This window comes from Calonectris borealis, chromosome 6 (assembly GCF_964195595.1).
Source record: "Calonectris borealis chromosome 6, bCalBor7.hap1.2, whole genome shotgun sequence".
Classification (NCBI taxonomy): domain Eukaryota; kingdom Metazoa; phylum Chordata; class Aves; order Procellariiformes; family Procellariidae; genus Calonectris; species Calonectris borealis.
This window is the reverse complement of record NC_134317.1, coordinates 25,435,898-25,449,865: the sequence shown is the minus strand read 5'-3', so window position 1 is coordinate 25,449,865 and position 13,968 is coordinate 25,435,898. Positions and strand designations below refer to the sequence as shown.

Here is a 13,968-nt window from a genome sequence, read left to right as displayed (position 1 = left end):
AAAATATGCCACTGGCTTCAGTGAGGTCACTCTTTGTGTCTTTGCCCTCAGAAATCAAAGAAGAAAAATGCACAATTTTCTAACTGTCATTCTTTTTGAATACTCATGAAGTATTAACTTTTATAGAAGTCACATAGAACTGTAAAGCTTATAACACTGTACACAGTTTTGCAAAGGTCACTGCCTCTAACATTAAGGCACAGAGCCTATCAAAGCTATACTAGTATGGGCATGAGAAAGCAACTAATCACATTTAAGTGTCATGAAAAAATGTTTTATGTTTTATTGTAGCAGTTATTGGTTTTACACCCCTCCATTAAAGTTTTGCCCTGGAGTAAAAATTCTTGAGGTAGAAGTACATTTACTTCTTTAAATAAAAAGAGACTAAGATAGTGTCTGCGGTACTACAGCCTTAACTGTTTAAAATAATTTATCTAACATACATTTCTTCAGGTCCACTGAAGTCTTGCAAGAGCAAATGGAATGAGAAAATTAAGAATGTTATTACTATACCTTAGCAAACTTATCAGTGCTGGACTCTGAAATACTTACAGAACTAAGTCACGAAGGTACGCTGATCTCGTAAATACTCCAGCCAACCAGTGAAAACATCATTTTTACATGCCCAAAATGATACAGAGAACTTCAAACCGCATGGGTCCATTTCTACCGAAAACTTTTGCCTGACCCTCTTCAGACTGAAGTGTCAGATTTATATCTAATTCTTAGATTCCGGCCCAAACTGGAAGTGGCCTATTTTTACACAAGCACATGGCTGAAATATTTCAGGCTCACAAAAAACAAGTGAACTTTCCATTTTCTGACAAAAGAGCTAGGTATATTTCAAGAAATTCAAACACTAATTCCAGTCTGATCTTGGCACTAATCTATATGCAGCCGTGGAGATATATATATAAAAAACAGCTTCTTGGCACACAGAATCCAAAACTACACCACTGTTAAGGCATGCCATATCCATGCCATAAACTAAAACACAAGTAGAATATTTTTTGTAACTTGTTTGCCCTTATCAGCTTAAATTTTCCTTCCACATTCTACTGATCGCATACAGATTTTCATGTACCGTATCTGCTGACCCTAATTTCGTTAGTCATGATACGAAGTCTTTATCCCACAGTCTTAGTACACAGGAGCACACGCCCAACTTGAGGGAAGGAAAGGACAAGGGTAGTTTAAAACCTTTGCATTTACTCATTCACGAGTTTAGTTGTGTACTAATATATGTCTTTTGACAAGTAAATGAAACGAGGACAAACAGCCACATGAAAATCTCAGCCTTCGTTATTAGTACACCTTAAACTCCAAATTTCAGCGGTTCTAAGAAAAGAATTAAAAATACCCCCTGCGCTTGGCACCTGATGGTCTCCAGAGGGAGGTCACAATCCTAACCGTATTTGGATGAGGTCAACACCTGCTCACAAGCCTTGAACGGAGGCCTTCAGTTCTTTGTACGCAGATCAGATAAAAGATAATTGATTTTGCTATCACTGTACAGAGCGGATTTTAAAACAATCAACTTCACATTAAGATTCACGTATTATTACTCGCATCCTAGAAAAAATACTCTGCAGCATGCATTCAGAATTGCATGCAGCAGATCACGTTCAACGATACGGAGGTACATACACAAAGCCTATGCAACCCTCTGGAAATCAAAGAATTAAATAGCCACTCACTATCTGTCCCATATCTTCCAATTTTTACTCACTCTCTTTCTTCCAAGATGTTTAGAATATGAAATATTTTTTTCTCATGGAGCAAGAAGTTTAAATATACACTGCTACATGAGATGTCCAGGTTCATAAGGTGCAAGCTAAATTCAAATATCAGCTCCCAAGCCACCTTCAATTAGTTGCAAGGTGAAAACATGCAGCTAAGGGAGACCAGAACCCCGTTGGGAGAAGAGAGGAGGAATCGCTGAAGGGATGTCACATGCCTCCACAAGAGGAGAAAGTGTGTAACATCTTTAACGTACGGCAATGACTCTTGCCTTATGAATGTAGGTGAAGACATAATTTGTAGAATAATAGGCACTAATATTACACGCTGCTTCAGTTCTGTCATATTTCCAATCCATCAAGTTGATTAATGCTATAATAACTCCTCACAAACTTATCATTTGTGCACTAATGAAGTCAAATCCAGTTTATCCTTCGGCAACTATAATCTTCTGGTCTGTAGATGTTCATTTCCCTGCTAACCATGGCTATCGTGGCGCTAGGTATATAAAGAGAAAATTAACAAATGTGATGTCAATTCAGTTTCAGAAGCTTTCAACACAGAATCACATTTATGTGTTAGATCCTACGCAACAGACATTTTTATCATTAGCTGCTCAGAGGATGAAATAACTGCCTGGAAGTATGCCTTACAGAAATAGCTTCTCTACATATCTTAAGAATAAGGAACTACTTGGTTCTTCCTTCTGCCTCCATAATCAGAGGAATTACTATTGTGTGGTTTTCAATGGGTCTGTCTCTCAGGCTTGCAGTCTTTAGTAATTGTTTTCCCACCCTGCTGAAACTTTTCCCAGGCTTAACGAATTCAAATATTTAGTCTTTCATGTGGATTGTCTGCTGTTTGTTCAGGACACGCAAACCTTATACTGTTTTCTTTCCCTACCTCTCCTCTACCACATTCCTTGTTTTAATGCCAGTTATAGGAAACGACCATCTGCAGGATCAGTCCTCCCTGTTAAATTTGTCTGAAATGAGCTTTCAGTTCAAATGTTACTGGGTAGTGAGAACTAAGGGAGATGGACACAGAAAGCATCACTGCATAAGCTTTATTATCCTAGGAGCTGATTATTCAGCAGATGCAGCATCACAACAACCAGAGAAGTCAAATGGCAAGTAGACCACCTACATAAAATCTTCTTTGGTTTTGTGGATGACTAAAAATGCATGGAAATTTTACTAAGCTCAACGTGTTTGTTAGTCAAAGTGTTTTACTTATGAACAGTTTAGCATAGAAAATGCAGATTTCAAAGTGTTAACAGCATTCTTAGGCGTCAAATTAGACTTTCAGAAGAAAATTCTGTGAACTGGTGTGTTGTATGTTCCCAGTGGAGTTTTAATTACTCAGGTTTGTAACTATTAAAACAGATTCCTAGACTCCTCACCTGTCATGTCAGACAATGACTTAGAATAGACATCATTTCTGCTCTTACAAAAAAACTTTCAAAACACAGAATGAGTCATGACAGTCTCGTCAAATTCTTTGCCACTAAAAATGTATGCATTAGGTGCGTTTTTCAAATTTTGTGGTGAAATGTTTTACTTGAGCAACATTAAAGTCAGAGACAGATATTCAAATATCATTTTGATTTCAACATTTTCAGCTGTTTCAGACTGTAATTTCAATAATAAGACTTTATCCACCCAAATACTTTTGGGACAGCAAGAGAGAAGAATGCACATATGCTGTAAGAAAAGATACTGAAGAGCACCAGACCCCACTATCAGCAGGGGATCAGCAGCTCACCTGAGGCCTGTGCACATCTCAGCTCCAGCTAATGCTCTCAAAACAGGACATACCACACTGGCATAGAGGTGAACTTTAATTCAAAGAATGAGAGGCTGCAATAACATTCCCCCAGTGAAGTCTGTGCAAGAGGAAGCACCACATTCCCAAGATGCTCTACAGTGCGTCAGCCCCACCAATTCCTTGTCCAGGCTGTTCAGAGTCTCTTTATGAGTGTACAAAACTCGGTTTCAACTCCTACACTCTGAATTACTGGGAAACTATTCATCCTGTGTCAGTGCTGCCTGGATGGATGGGGGAAACAGAAGTTTTCATCCACCTTCCCCAAGCAGCTTCACGATGATGAAAGAGATGTAATGAAATAAATGGTTTACAGTTATGCCTTTAATCCTGTTACTCAAAAAAATAAGACACTGACTGTGAAAATGAGAAGACACAAAATACTATGCATGTTAAATTGTGGAATATGCTAAACAACAATTTAGCTGTTTCAGCGGTCTGGTACGAATAGGCAGTTTCAAGCAGTAGGGTATGCAGTGTGGTTTGCCCTGCTAGTCTGCCACTCATTTAGCACACTTCTTGTCAAGCTGCAGCATTCTTGAATATCAGCCATAGACAAACGCCAAAGACCTCTGGATCCAGGCATCAAGGTGCTCCCTCCGGCACGGGAAATGAAGTTATCAACAGGTTAAAAGTTTTTGTAGGAAAACACTCAACTTGAAATTATAACAGAAATAATTTTATGTTATAAAACTAGCCTATGCCTAATAAGAATTAAGGCTAAAGAATTAACACCAAATGTTACTATCCTGTTGATTATTTCTCAAGTACTGAAACTATACAGTGAGAAGTAAATCAAGACAATCTCTGCCCTAAATCTCCTATAAACTAAAATTTACTGAATTCTCAGATGCCAGCAATTTATCCTTTGATACCTTCTTTCTGCTTCTGTAAATTAAGTACTCAGTCGACTAACAATTTCTTCCATGCAGTTCACTGTGTGCTCTTGTGTAGGTGAGGCTAGGACCTGTCCCGGGAACATTTGATCTTCTCAGACAGAGCAATTCCCTGAAATGTGAAGAAGTTTATGGGTCGTATAGAAATAAAGACTACTCCTTCTCTAAAGTCACCACATTTGCGTGGATCAGTTTCCTTTCTGTTATATTCTTCTTAAACACTTTGATATTAAACGTGCATAAAAAGGAGGAAAGCTAAAATATCTGTATTTACTAGTTTGGTTCACATGGCATTAAAGGCCTGTTAAAACAGCCAAGAGGCAAGATATCCTCTATTAAAAACAAAAAAAGCAGTTGGCATTAATTTGAATCACTGTATTGCAATATTACAGCTGGAGAGATTAATTTAAACATTATTTCCAGATAGTTTCCTTCAGCCTCTCCCTAGGTACAAATTTTATTAAATTATAATGAGATACCCTAAAACTGTTTTCTCACAAGAGTAAACACTAAAAAGAAATTTAGTCTTACATCTGGGCAACAATCCATATCCAACAACATTACTGACAAGTCTCCGAATGTTACGCAGCAAACATCATAACAATCAACAGGAAAACAGTTACCCTTTTTGGTTTCCCTAGACCGGTGCTATGGGGGGACCTGCTGCTTGCTATGTTCTAGGTGTAATAACCCAAAGAAAACCACACAGAAAGCTATCCCACAGACTCCAGAAGGAAAGAGGATTATCAGCCGCTTGATATTAAGATGCATCAAAAAGAAGCAGATGATCACTTCATTCTCTTTTCATAATACAAATAGGTCATATTTTCAAGTAGCAATACATTGTTTAAAAAGAAAATGCCAGGAATTGATGTGGTTTTATATACTTATTAGAGGAAAGAAGTGGAGGGGTGCATTTTGATTGATGCAGTGAAGCTGCAGCCACTTTGGAACCAAAGCAGTTAAAAATACACATCTCTTACATTAACGGTGATCAATAAAGGAAGTATAAGAAAGTTGTGAATTAGCTGCCTTAAGACCCACCAGTTCAACCCACCCAGACTGAGTACAGATCAATTTCATGTAATTGGCCTGATCCTGTAAACTAACAAGGGCCAAGAAAAAATGAAAGCATCAGCAACTCCTTGGCTCCGCTGACAAAGGACCAAAAAGTGTTTCATAGTGCCTTGCCAAATGAAAACCGACTTTCACACAAGTTAAACAGTATGCATTAAATCATGTATCAAATAATTACATCATTTGCTTAAATCCACCCCAGGCCTCCTTCGTAGAGACATTACAATTCAGATAAATGACTGTTCAGTAATTATTGATCAAGCAGACTGTCAACGTAAAGACTCAATCTCAGCAGCAATTCTCAAACTTGAGTTTCCTGTGGCTGCACCACTAAGAGAGTCAGTGTGTGACATTACTGCAGCAGCCACTTAGCATGACACAATCTGCTTCTTCACCCTCCAAGAAAGCTATTAATTGCATGTATTTAAGCATTAGTCCAATTCTGTTACTGTCTTTGAGTTGGCTTTCCAGAGCGTACACATCTGCGGTTCAATGCTCCAGGGTGCTCAGTGCTCTCGCTGCTAGGGGGAGGCCACAGGAGGGAGATCGCTCAGCATCTTCGCACTTGCAGAATCACGCCTCCCGTCAGGAGAGGAGGCCAAAAAATCTCGACAAAATCAAATCCATAAATAAAAGTTGTTCCTAAATCAACATCTGGATTTCTTCAGAAAAATCAGAGAGTGTGCCAGCTAAATGATCTCAAAAGATTTATTTAAAAGTCCTGACAAGTTGGAGCTGTTCTACTTACTCCTGATATTCAACATAAATGCTCCATCTCGAAGAAGCTCTATAATTCTATATAGATCTATAATCTCTAAATCAATCCCTTCCCTTTGTACTACTTAAGTCCCTTGCCCCTTTTCAGCCCTGATTCAAGAAGTGGAACTTCAAGCACCGGAGCTTTGAAGAGTAGGACAGTGGAGGTATGATACTCAGGAATGCCGTAAGTGCATTCTTAAGTCCCACTGGACTCAGACATTTCTTAGCCATGTTATCTACATTTGTATACTTTAAATCAGTCCTTTGAAAGATGTCTTAGATTAAGATCCCCTCTTCTCTGTGATAGTCTGAACTCCTCCTCCCCTAAGGATGTTTGGCAGGCAGTCTGAACACCACTTCTGCAAAGTGCCCCAAGGAGCTCCCTGCTTTCTCATCCACAGCACCCTTACTCTGATCCAGAACAGAGATCCTACACAGCCATCGCGCCAGACAAGACCTCAATATCCCACACCTGCCCCAAAAGCTGCTCCCCACACACACAGGTCCTGCTCACCCAGCCCCAGCCCCTCTGGCCTTTTGTTAAGGCTCTCCTTCATTCTCTCTTTCCTATCTTGCCCACAGCCCTGAGCGCAGCAGTACCAGGAGATGCAAAGTGATGACAGAGTCTTGCAAGGGGGCAAGAGCGCCAGTCTTGCAAAGGGGCAATAACAGCTGAGATCTCCAGGCAGGAGAGGTCTGCAGGGTAGAAATGCAAACAGTTAGCACTGGTGCAATCAGCCAGCCAAGCACTGCCATTAGCAAGAGCGAAGATACTGCTTTAGGGCTCACAGACACAGTCAGCCCAAAACAGACAATGGTATTTGCAATAGCACCTCTCAGGCTCTTCCTCGCTTCTGGGAAACACTGCAGACTCCCTACTTCAGAATCTGAAAACATTTATCCTGTTCTCTTAATCATATCCTCACAGTCTTCCTCACTTCTTTTCCAAAGCTTTCAGTGAACACACTCCAGTGCATCCAGAGTTTCTCCAATATGCCATTCAAATGCAAAAAACAAAAAAATACACATGCAGTTGGACTTTGAAAGTTCTTGCTAGGGATGCAAGCATTACATTGGCTTCAATTTCATTATACAACAGCTAGAAGGCAGAACTGTTAAAAATTCCTATCTCTCAGCATTTTTACTTTCCAATTCAGTATGCACATTCCAGTTTGTTAGTTGGGCTTTTCCCCCCGAAATGAGACTGGTATCAATTTTTCCTGCATTCTTTGCAGCACCACTGTAATTTTTTCATTTGATGTTTCCAATCCTTCCTACGTATTTTATAGGTTTTACTACTACATGTAACTTCTTCCAGTTTGTATTAAAACATCCATGTTCACGTGAGATCTATGTTGTTGTCTTAATAACTAAAGCCCAGAATTTAAAAATAATAATAATAAACATTTCAGAACCTGGCGTGGACTTTCTCTCTGTCCACCCCATGGCTTGCATGCAGCTGCAGTTTCTCACTCACTTTCAAAAGAGACAGCTGAAAATGCCCAGCAACGCAGCAACATGCGATGCCTGTTCAACTAGAGCAAAGGAGGACAGCAACCAAGCTCTTTCGTTCCTTGTTGTTTTTAAAAGGAAGCGGCTCATAGGGTCCAAACCTACAGGAAGAGACCAGGTTAGTGCCTAGGGACAGTCAGAGAACAGCGCACCCAAGGACCAGAGAGAAAAAAGGGGTGAGAAAGAGAAGAAAAATCTGGTTCCTCTCCAAAGTTGTTCTTCTATGACCTCTTGTGAGCTGAACGGTTAGGCTCCTAAACAGCACTCATATCCAAATCATTCTACAACTGATGAAAGCTCACTTGCAAATCAAACTGGACAAGATCAAAATACGCTGTTACTTTTCATTTACTAATTTTGTTACCGTTATTTCTAGAGCAATCTCATTTCTGGCATGAGAAAAGAAAATATTACTTGAGCAGAAAACAGGTAACAATAAAATGCTGATTAGAGAAAGACTGCTTAGTCTTAATGGAGCCAGAAACAACTACAGAAGCATACTCTACTATAAAGTGTAATTATATTGCTTCTTAAAAACAAGAAATAACAATATCTCAAGATTAAATATGTCCTGTACTACAATAATGGTGAAAGAAAGTCATTTTTCCCCCGACCTAAAAAAATATTAGATAGGCAACCCCCTGAAAGGATTGCTTCTAATCAGGTCATAAAACATATGTGTCTGAGCACAAATTGGCAAGAGCAGCGTAAGAGACTTGTTTATTGAAGCTGAACAAGAGTTAAAGGGATTCCTTTTAGTTTGATTACCAAAAAAAAAAAAGCACACGTAAAAGACCACTATAAGATAAAATCATACAGCCTGAAAAATTTGGTATTTTCAAATCACCTTTTTGACTACAAGCACCTCTGCAGCAGACTTAAACAATCTGTGCTGCAGACAACCTATTATTAAGCCAAGAATATTAAGCCAAGAATAACTATTTTTTCGCCTTACACATGTGGGAAATGTTAACATTTACCTATGTACATTTTGATGCACAAAATGTATACTCAGTTTAAATTTTATGTCTATGTGCAGGAACAATTTAGGTGGTGAGGCTTCATTCCCTATGTATTTGTTCTCAGCCAAATTGCAGCCTGTCTCAATACATAAAACATGCACGTCAGAGGTTTATTTTTGCTCTGGCATATCACATTGGAGGTAGACTCACTAAGAATGTGAAATATCTAAAGGCAGAAGGGCATCTGTTTTTCAAACTGCATTCATTTCCCTTAGTATTAAAACTAGCCTAAGACCCTTGGACGTAACTCAACGGCAATAAACAGAAGTAATTTTCCAGAGATCAAAGGACAAACAAGGATATTATTTTCTCTCTTTTGATCACTGATCTAAAACTAATGTTTTGGGGGAAAAAAAGTAATTTAGTGATCAATTAAACATCTTTTCAACAATGTTTTATAGATGATTTGAGCAGTCAGCTTCTCAAAACTACTAGAGTTAGAAAGATTAATGCTCTGGACCACTTGAAAGCTGGCACTCTAATTCTTCTTACAGTATAAACACTCATTTCCTATCCCGTTAATATGCGATTGATGCTGAGCTACTTTAAACAAATTCTCTACCATATTATCCAATTAATATTTTCTACAGTTCAGAAACAGATGACTTAAAACGTGACATAACATGCTTGCAATTCATGAACCTATAGAAATATTTGTTTATTATTCCCTGAGACACAGCATCAACCTCTCTATATTTCTGAATAAGCGAACAGTTGAATAGCACTAAAGCAAGTGCTTTACTCCACATTTAGTCATCATTTTGTTTTTAATCATTAATGCATTACAGCAGCAGGCTATGCTCAGCATGTTCAGGTGAATGCATGTTGCACAGAGAGGGTGCTGAATTACTGCAGCAGTGCAAGCGGGCTGAGCAACTGATGGTCACAGAACAGCTGAGGTTGGAAGGCACTTCTGGAGGTCCAGGGTCAGCTGCAGCAGGTTGCCCAGGGCCATCTCCAGTTCAGGGCCGAGCACCTCCAAGGATGGAGACTCCACAACTGCTCTGAGCAACCTGCTACAATGTTAAACTATCCTCACAGTAAAAAAAGTTTTGATTACCTTCAGATGGTATTTTCCGTGTTTCAATTTGTGCTGAGACAGTGAATAGGCATGTCAGAAGTGAATGCATAAGGTGCAGGAAAGGTGAAAATAGGTAGTACTTTAAAAAAAAAAAATTCTAATACATACACAAGCAAGTCAGTGCGTAAAAGACAGTTATGATCCTCTTCTCTACTAAAACCCTCCCCTCAGCTTTTAAAACATTTCTAGAAAACAAACTGTGCTGGGATGATTGTCTTTAAACACCTGTATGCAAAGATCAATGTTTTACAGCCATTACGTGTTAGAGCAGCCATAGTTCATTGCAACTGTCATGACAAAGCAACCCTCTTCATTGACAGAACCCTCGATGACAAGCAAATCAAATTTCACTTTTATGGACATAGAAAAAATTCTCAATCATTCCTACATTTCCATCCATAGATAACTGAAAGACAGTATTCACAACCACAGATATGGGGATAAGACGCTATTAAAACAAGTGTCATTGTTAAGTGGTATTTTTTCCTTGCAGATACACCATTTTTCTTCCTCACAAATATTCTTACATTTGTGGGCCATTTATATCTTCTTGGTACCAGAATGAAATATTCTCTGTGTCTGTGCAATATCTCAGGAAATCCAGAAGTGTGGTGGGTATTGGCCAAGATCCCGGATAAGTTTCTTTTCGCCTAGAAAAATCTTCCATATGAACAAATTGAGTGATTTTGCCGTTATTTAGTTTCAGTTTGGGACTGGTACATAATACAGATGAACTAGGAAGGCCACAACTCACTGGCAAAGGTATTTTTTATTTTCAAGGCAGATAACTGCTTTTGACATGGATTTGCTTTGCGGAAAGCAAAGGCAATGTCATAATTTTGTTTTAAAGAATGATTCAGTGGACAGGTCTGCAACAAGGATTTGTACTGTACCTTGAGTCACAGTAAGTAGCTGCGTATCCAGCAGAATTACAAGATTAATAAAATAAGCACCAACCATTTCTGCTCTGTAAAAACAGAGGCGCATTGCCCGTATTTTTCTAGAGATGCCTAGATATTACTTTACATATAAAAAGAAAATTATCATCACTTAACCTATGACTGACAGGTAAAAGATGAGGTGCTACTGTTCTAAGCTTATTAAATTGCAGGAGGGTCCAGAAGTACCTGAGCAGCTCTGATGCCCTCAAAGCACCACCTTAATAGTACAATTGTTAACAGGAGAGTCTGAAACTAGTATAAGCAGCACGTAACCATCCCGAAGGGAAGGCAAGAATCTCTCCAGGAACAGAGGAAGAATGGTTCAGCAAGGAGGGAAAGAGCCAGTTGTTGCAGAACTTTGTCTTCTTGTTTTCAGTTTTTCAAACATGCATTTTCCTTACACAATGCTTAATTTGGATCTGTCATTGCTGTATTCCACAACAATTTGCTTGTTTACCAGGAAGGTGTTGCGAAAAAACTCAGCACTTTCAAGAAGAAAGCAATGAGATGCCTACATACAATATAGTTTTGCATTTGTATTTGTAATTCCAGAAAAAAGCAAATATCAGCAAGCTGTCACTTTAGAATACTCATAAAGGTCACAGAGCAGAGGAACGCAGCAGAAACAGCACCTACTCACATACGTCATTATCCTTGTGTTTCACAATATAAATAAAATACACTAAAGAGACCATAAAGACTAGGAAATGGCATGACGCAATGCTGATCGTGATCATATTCTCCACATTCTGAGGATCCAGGGCTCTGGCGCTTAGAATGTAAGCATGGCTTGTGCTAACGTCTATGAATTAACAAATGCCAACCCAAGAGCCCAGCGCAACTTTCAAGCTTGTCTATGGGTACCTCTACACACCCAGATTCAAGATGCACCACCTTCACTTTACCTACCAGTCAGGGGCAGGCCTGCTCTGGAAACTGTACATTCATAGTAGAGAATCCAACTTGGACTTTTATGCTGGGGCCTCTACCAAGTGGCAGAAGACCCAGCTCCTGGGACAAAACACCGGCTTCCTTCTCAACAAGTCAGCAGCAATTAAAATGCAGTTTCCTCGCAGTATTTATTGCTTGTGAGCTTGTGTAGCAGCAAGAAATCAGGAACAGAGAATAACAAATGAGGAGAAACTGGCCAATGCACTGATTTTCAGTGTGCAACATACTAAACGTATTTTGAACTTCCTATCCATGAATTATCCCAGGTTTTCTTTTTCCTTGAAGGCAGACTAATATCATTTTTTGCTAAATAACTCCACAGTGATACGCATTTCTGTTTTGTGACAAGGCTCGCGTCCAGTTTACACGGCCCAGCTGCAGTAGATCGCAAGAGCACCAACGAGTAGCAAAGGTACCGTTACATTTCTCAGCTTCACAAGAGCAACACAGGAAACTCGGCCCGCGCCCATGGGGAGCAGGGAGAGGATGGCACCGCACTGAGCTCTCCCACAGGGCAGGACTCAATTCCAGCTGCTGAAATTATAAATACGATGCGGTTTTTTGGACCACTGAAGAAAAGTAAATAGTTTTAAAGATAGAAAAGTTATTATATCAAAGTAAAGATGCGCCCAAGCATTGCTTGGGGTTAGGGGCCCCGTCAAGGAGGGGACCCGTGAACCCGCACCGCTGTGCTCTCCAGGGGTTGTGCAGGGCGACCTGCCCTCCTCTCGGAGCGCCCGGCGTGAGGGGAAACGCGCCCAGGGCCGAGCTCTGCACAGCAGCCCTGCCTCCCGCGGCCCGCCGTCAGCCTTCCGCAGCCGCTCCTCTCCGGGGCATGCGTGGCCGCTCGCTCCCACGGCGCCCCGGTCCCGTCCTGAGGGGTCACTCAGAGGACCGAGGCCGCGAGGGTTTGGCTCCGCACCCAGCGGGGCGGCTCCTGCTTCGCCGCCACCCTCAGGCCGCGACCCGGAGCGCAGCGCCTGACACGAAGTAGGGCCCGGCCCGGCCCGCGGCGTCCCGCCCGCCCGCCCCCTCACCGGCCAGCTGAGTCACGAAAGCCTCCGCCACCAGCGACATGTCGCGGCAGCGGGCCGAGGGCAGGCACAGGAACTGGGGGCCGCGCCGCTGGGGCAGCAACTGCATCCGGGGTCCGCCCCGCCCCCCGGGGCGGGGCCTCGCTGCCGGTCCCGCTCCCCCCGCGGCCGGTCAGCGGGAGGGGCGGCGGAGGGCCGGGGCCTGCCGCTTGTGCCTGTGCGGAGCCGTGCTTAGTGGGTAGAGGAGGGGAACTCGGACAGACACCCACGCACAAACCGGTGTTTTGGGATACGCGTGTCTCCGTCTCCTCCGTCACTCCAGTCGGAGGAGAAGCGCCTTTGAACTCGCCTCCCAGGGGAGCGCTGCGCGGGGCGGCCGGCCGGGGGCCGCAGTCCTCTGAGCCTGGAAATACGGTCCCAAGGGGAGTGAAAACAAAACTCCAACCTGGCAAATGGTAGCAAGAAGCACTGGCCACTGTCGTGACAGATGAGAATATCGATCACAACTCCGCGCTTGCAGTGGGGTCTGGGGGCCCCGGCAAAGCCGCGCCCGGGCAGGTGCCAGACCCGCCGGTACAAACGTGGCCGGCTCCCGAAACACTGCAGGCACTGCGGCTTCTAGTAGAAAAATGAAATAAGGCTATGCAGAAGGGTAACTGCAGACACCTTGCAGCTCTTTCTTGGTGGTGTGTTAGGTGTGCGCAGCCGAGGCTGTGGTCCTACAGAGAGGAGTGCGGGGCAAGGCTGCACTTGAGAGAAACATCAAAAAAAAACTTTAAAAATACTGTGGCTCAGACAAAGCACCAGCCACAGGGAATTCCTACTGTTGAGGGAAAGTCGGCTTAAGGTGCTCCGCGTGACTTGTAGAGGCAATATCTTAACGAGCTGAAAGATGCAAGTTCAGACTATTTTACATTTCTTTTTGGTGAAAGAATCCCAACAGGTGGGTTTTGGAGCGGGGCGGGGCAGGTGTGTTTATTTTTTAATTCGGTGTAGAAAGAGCTATTGGGAATGCTGTAACCAGCTGTAGGGTCTCCCAAGAAAGGCGACTAAGCCATCTTCAGTTCCTCTGCCACTCACCTATGTGGAGCTCTGATACATGAGAGGTTTTAAACCCATTAGTCCTCTGAA

The 13,968-nt window shown here is 41.9% G+C and overlaps 1 protein-coding gene across 3 annotated transcripts in view; it reads right to left on the bottom strand.

The window, feature by feature from the left end:
• The window catches only part of MTX2 (metaxin 2), a 35,664-nt gene extending 22,718 nt beyond the window's left edge, over positions 1-12,946 (bottom strand). For all 3 annotated transcript variants that reach the window (XM_075153308.1, XM_075153310.1, XM_075153311.1), the window contains exon 1: positions 12,841-12,946. In XM_075153308.1, the coding sequence (XP_075009409.1) occupies positions 12,841-12,946 (106 nt within the window). The remainder of the gene's footprint in view (positions 1-12,840) is intronic.
• Positions 12,947-13,968: the final 1,022 nt, after the last annotated feature.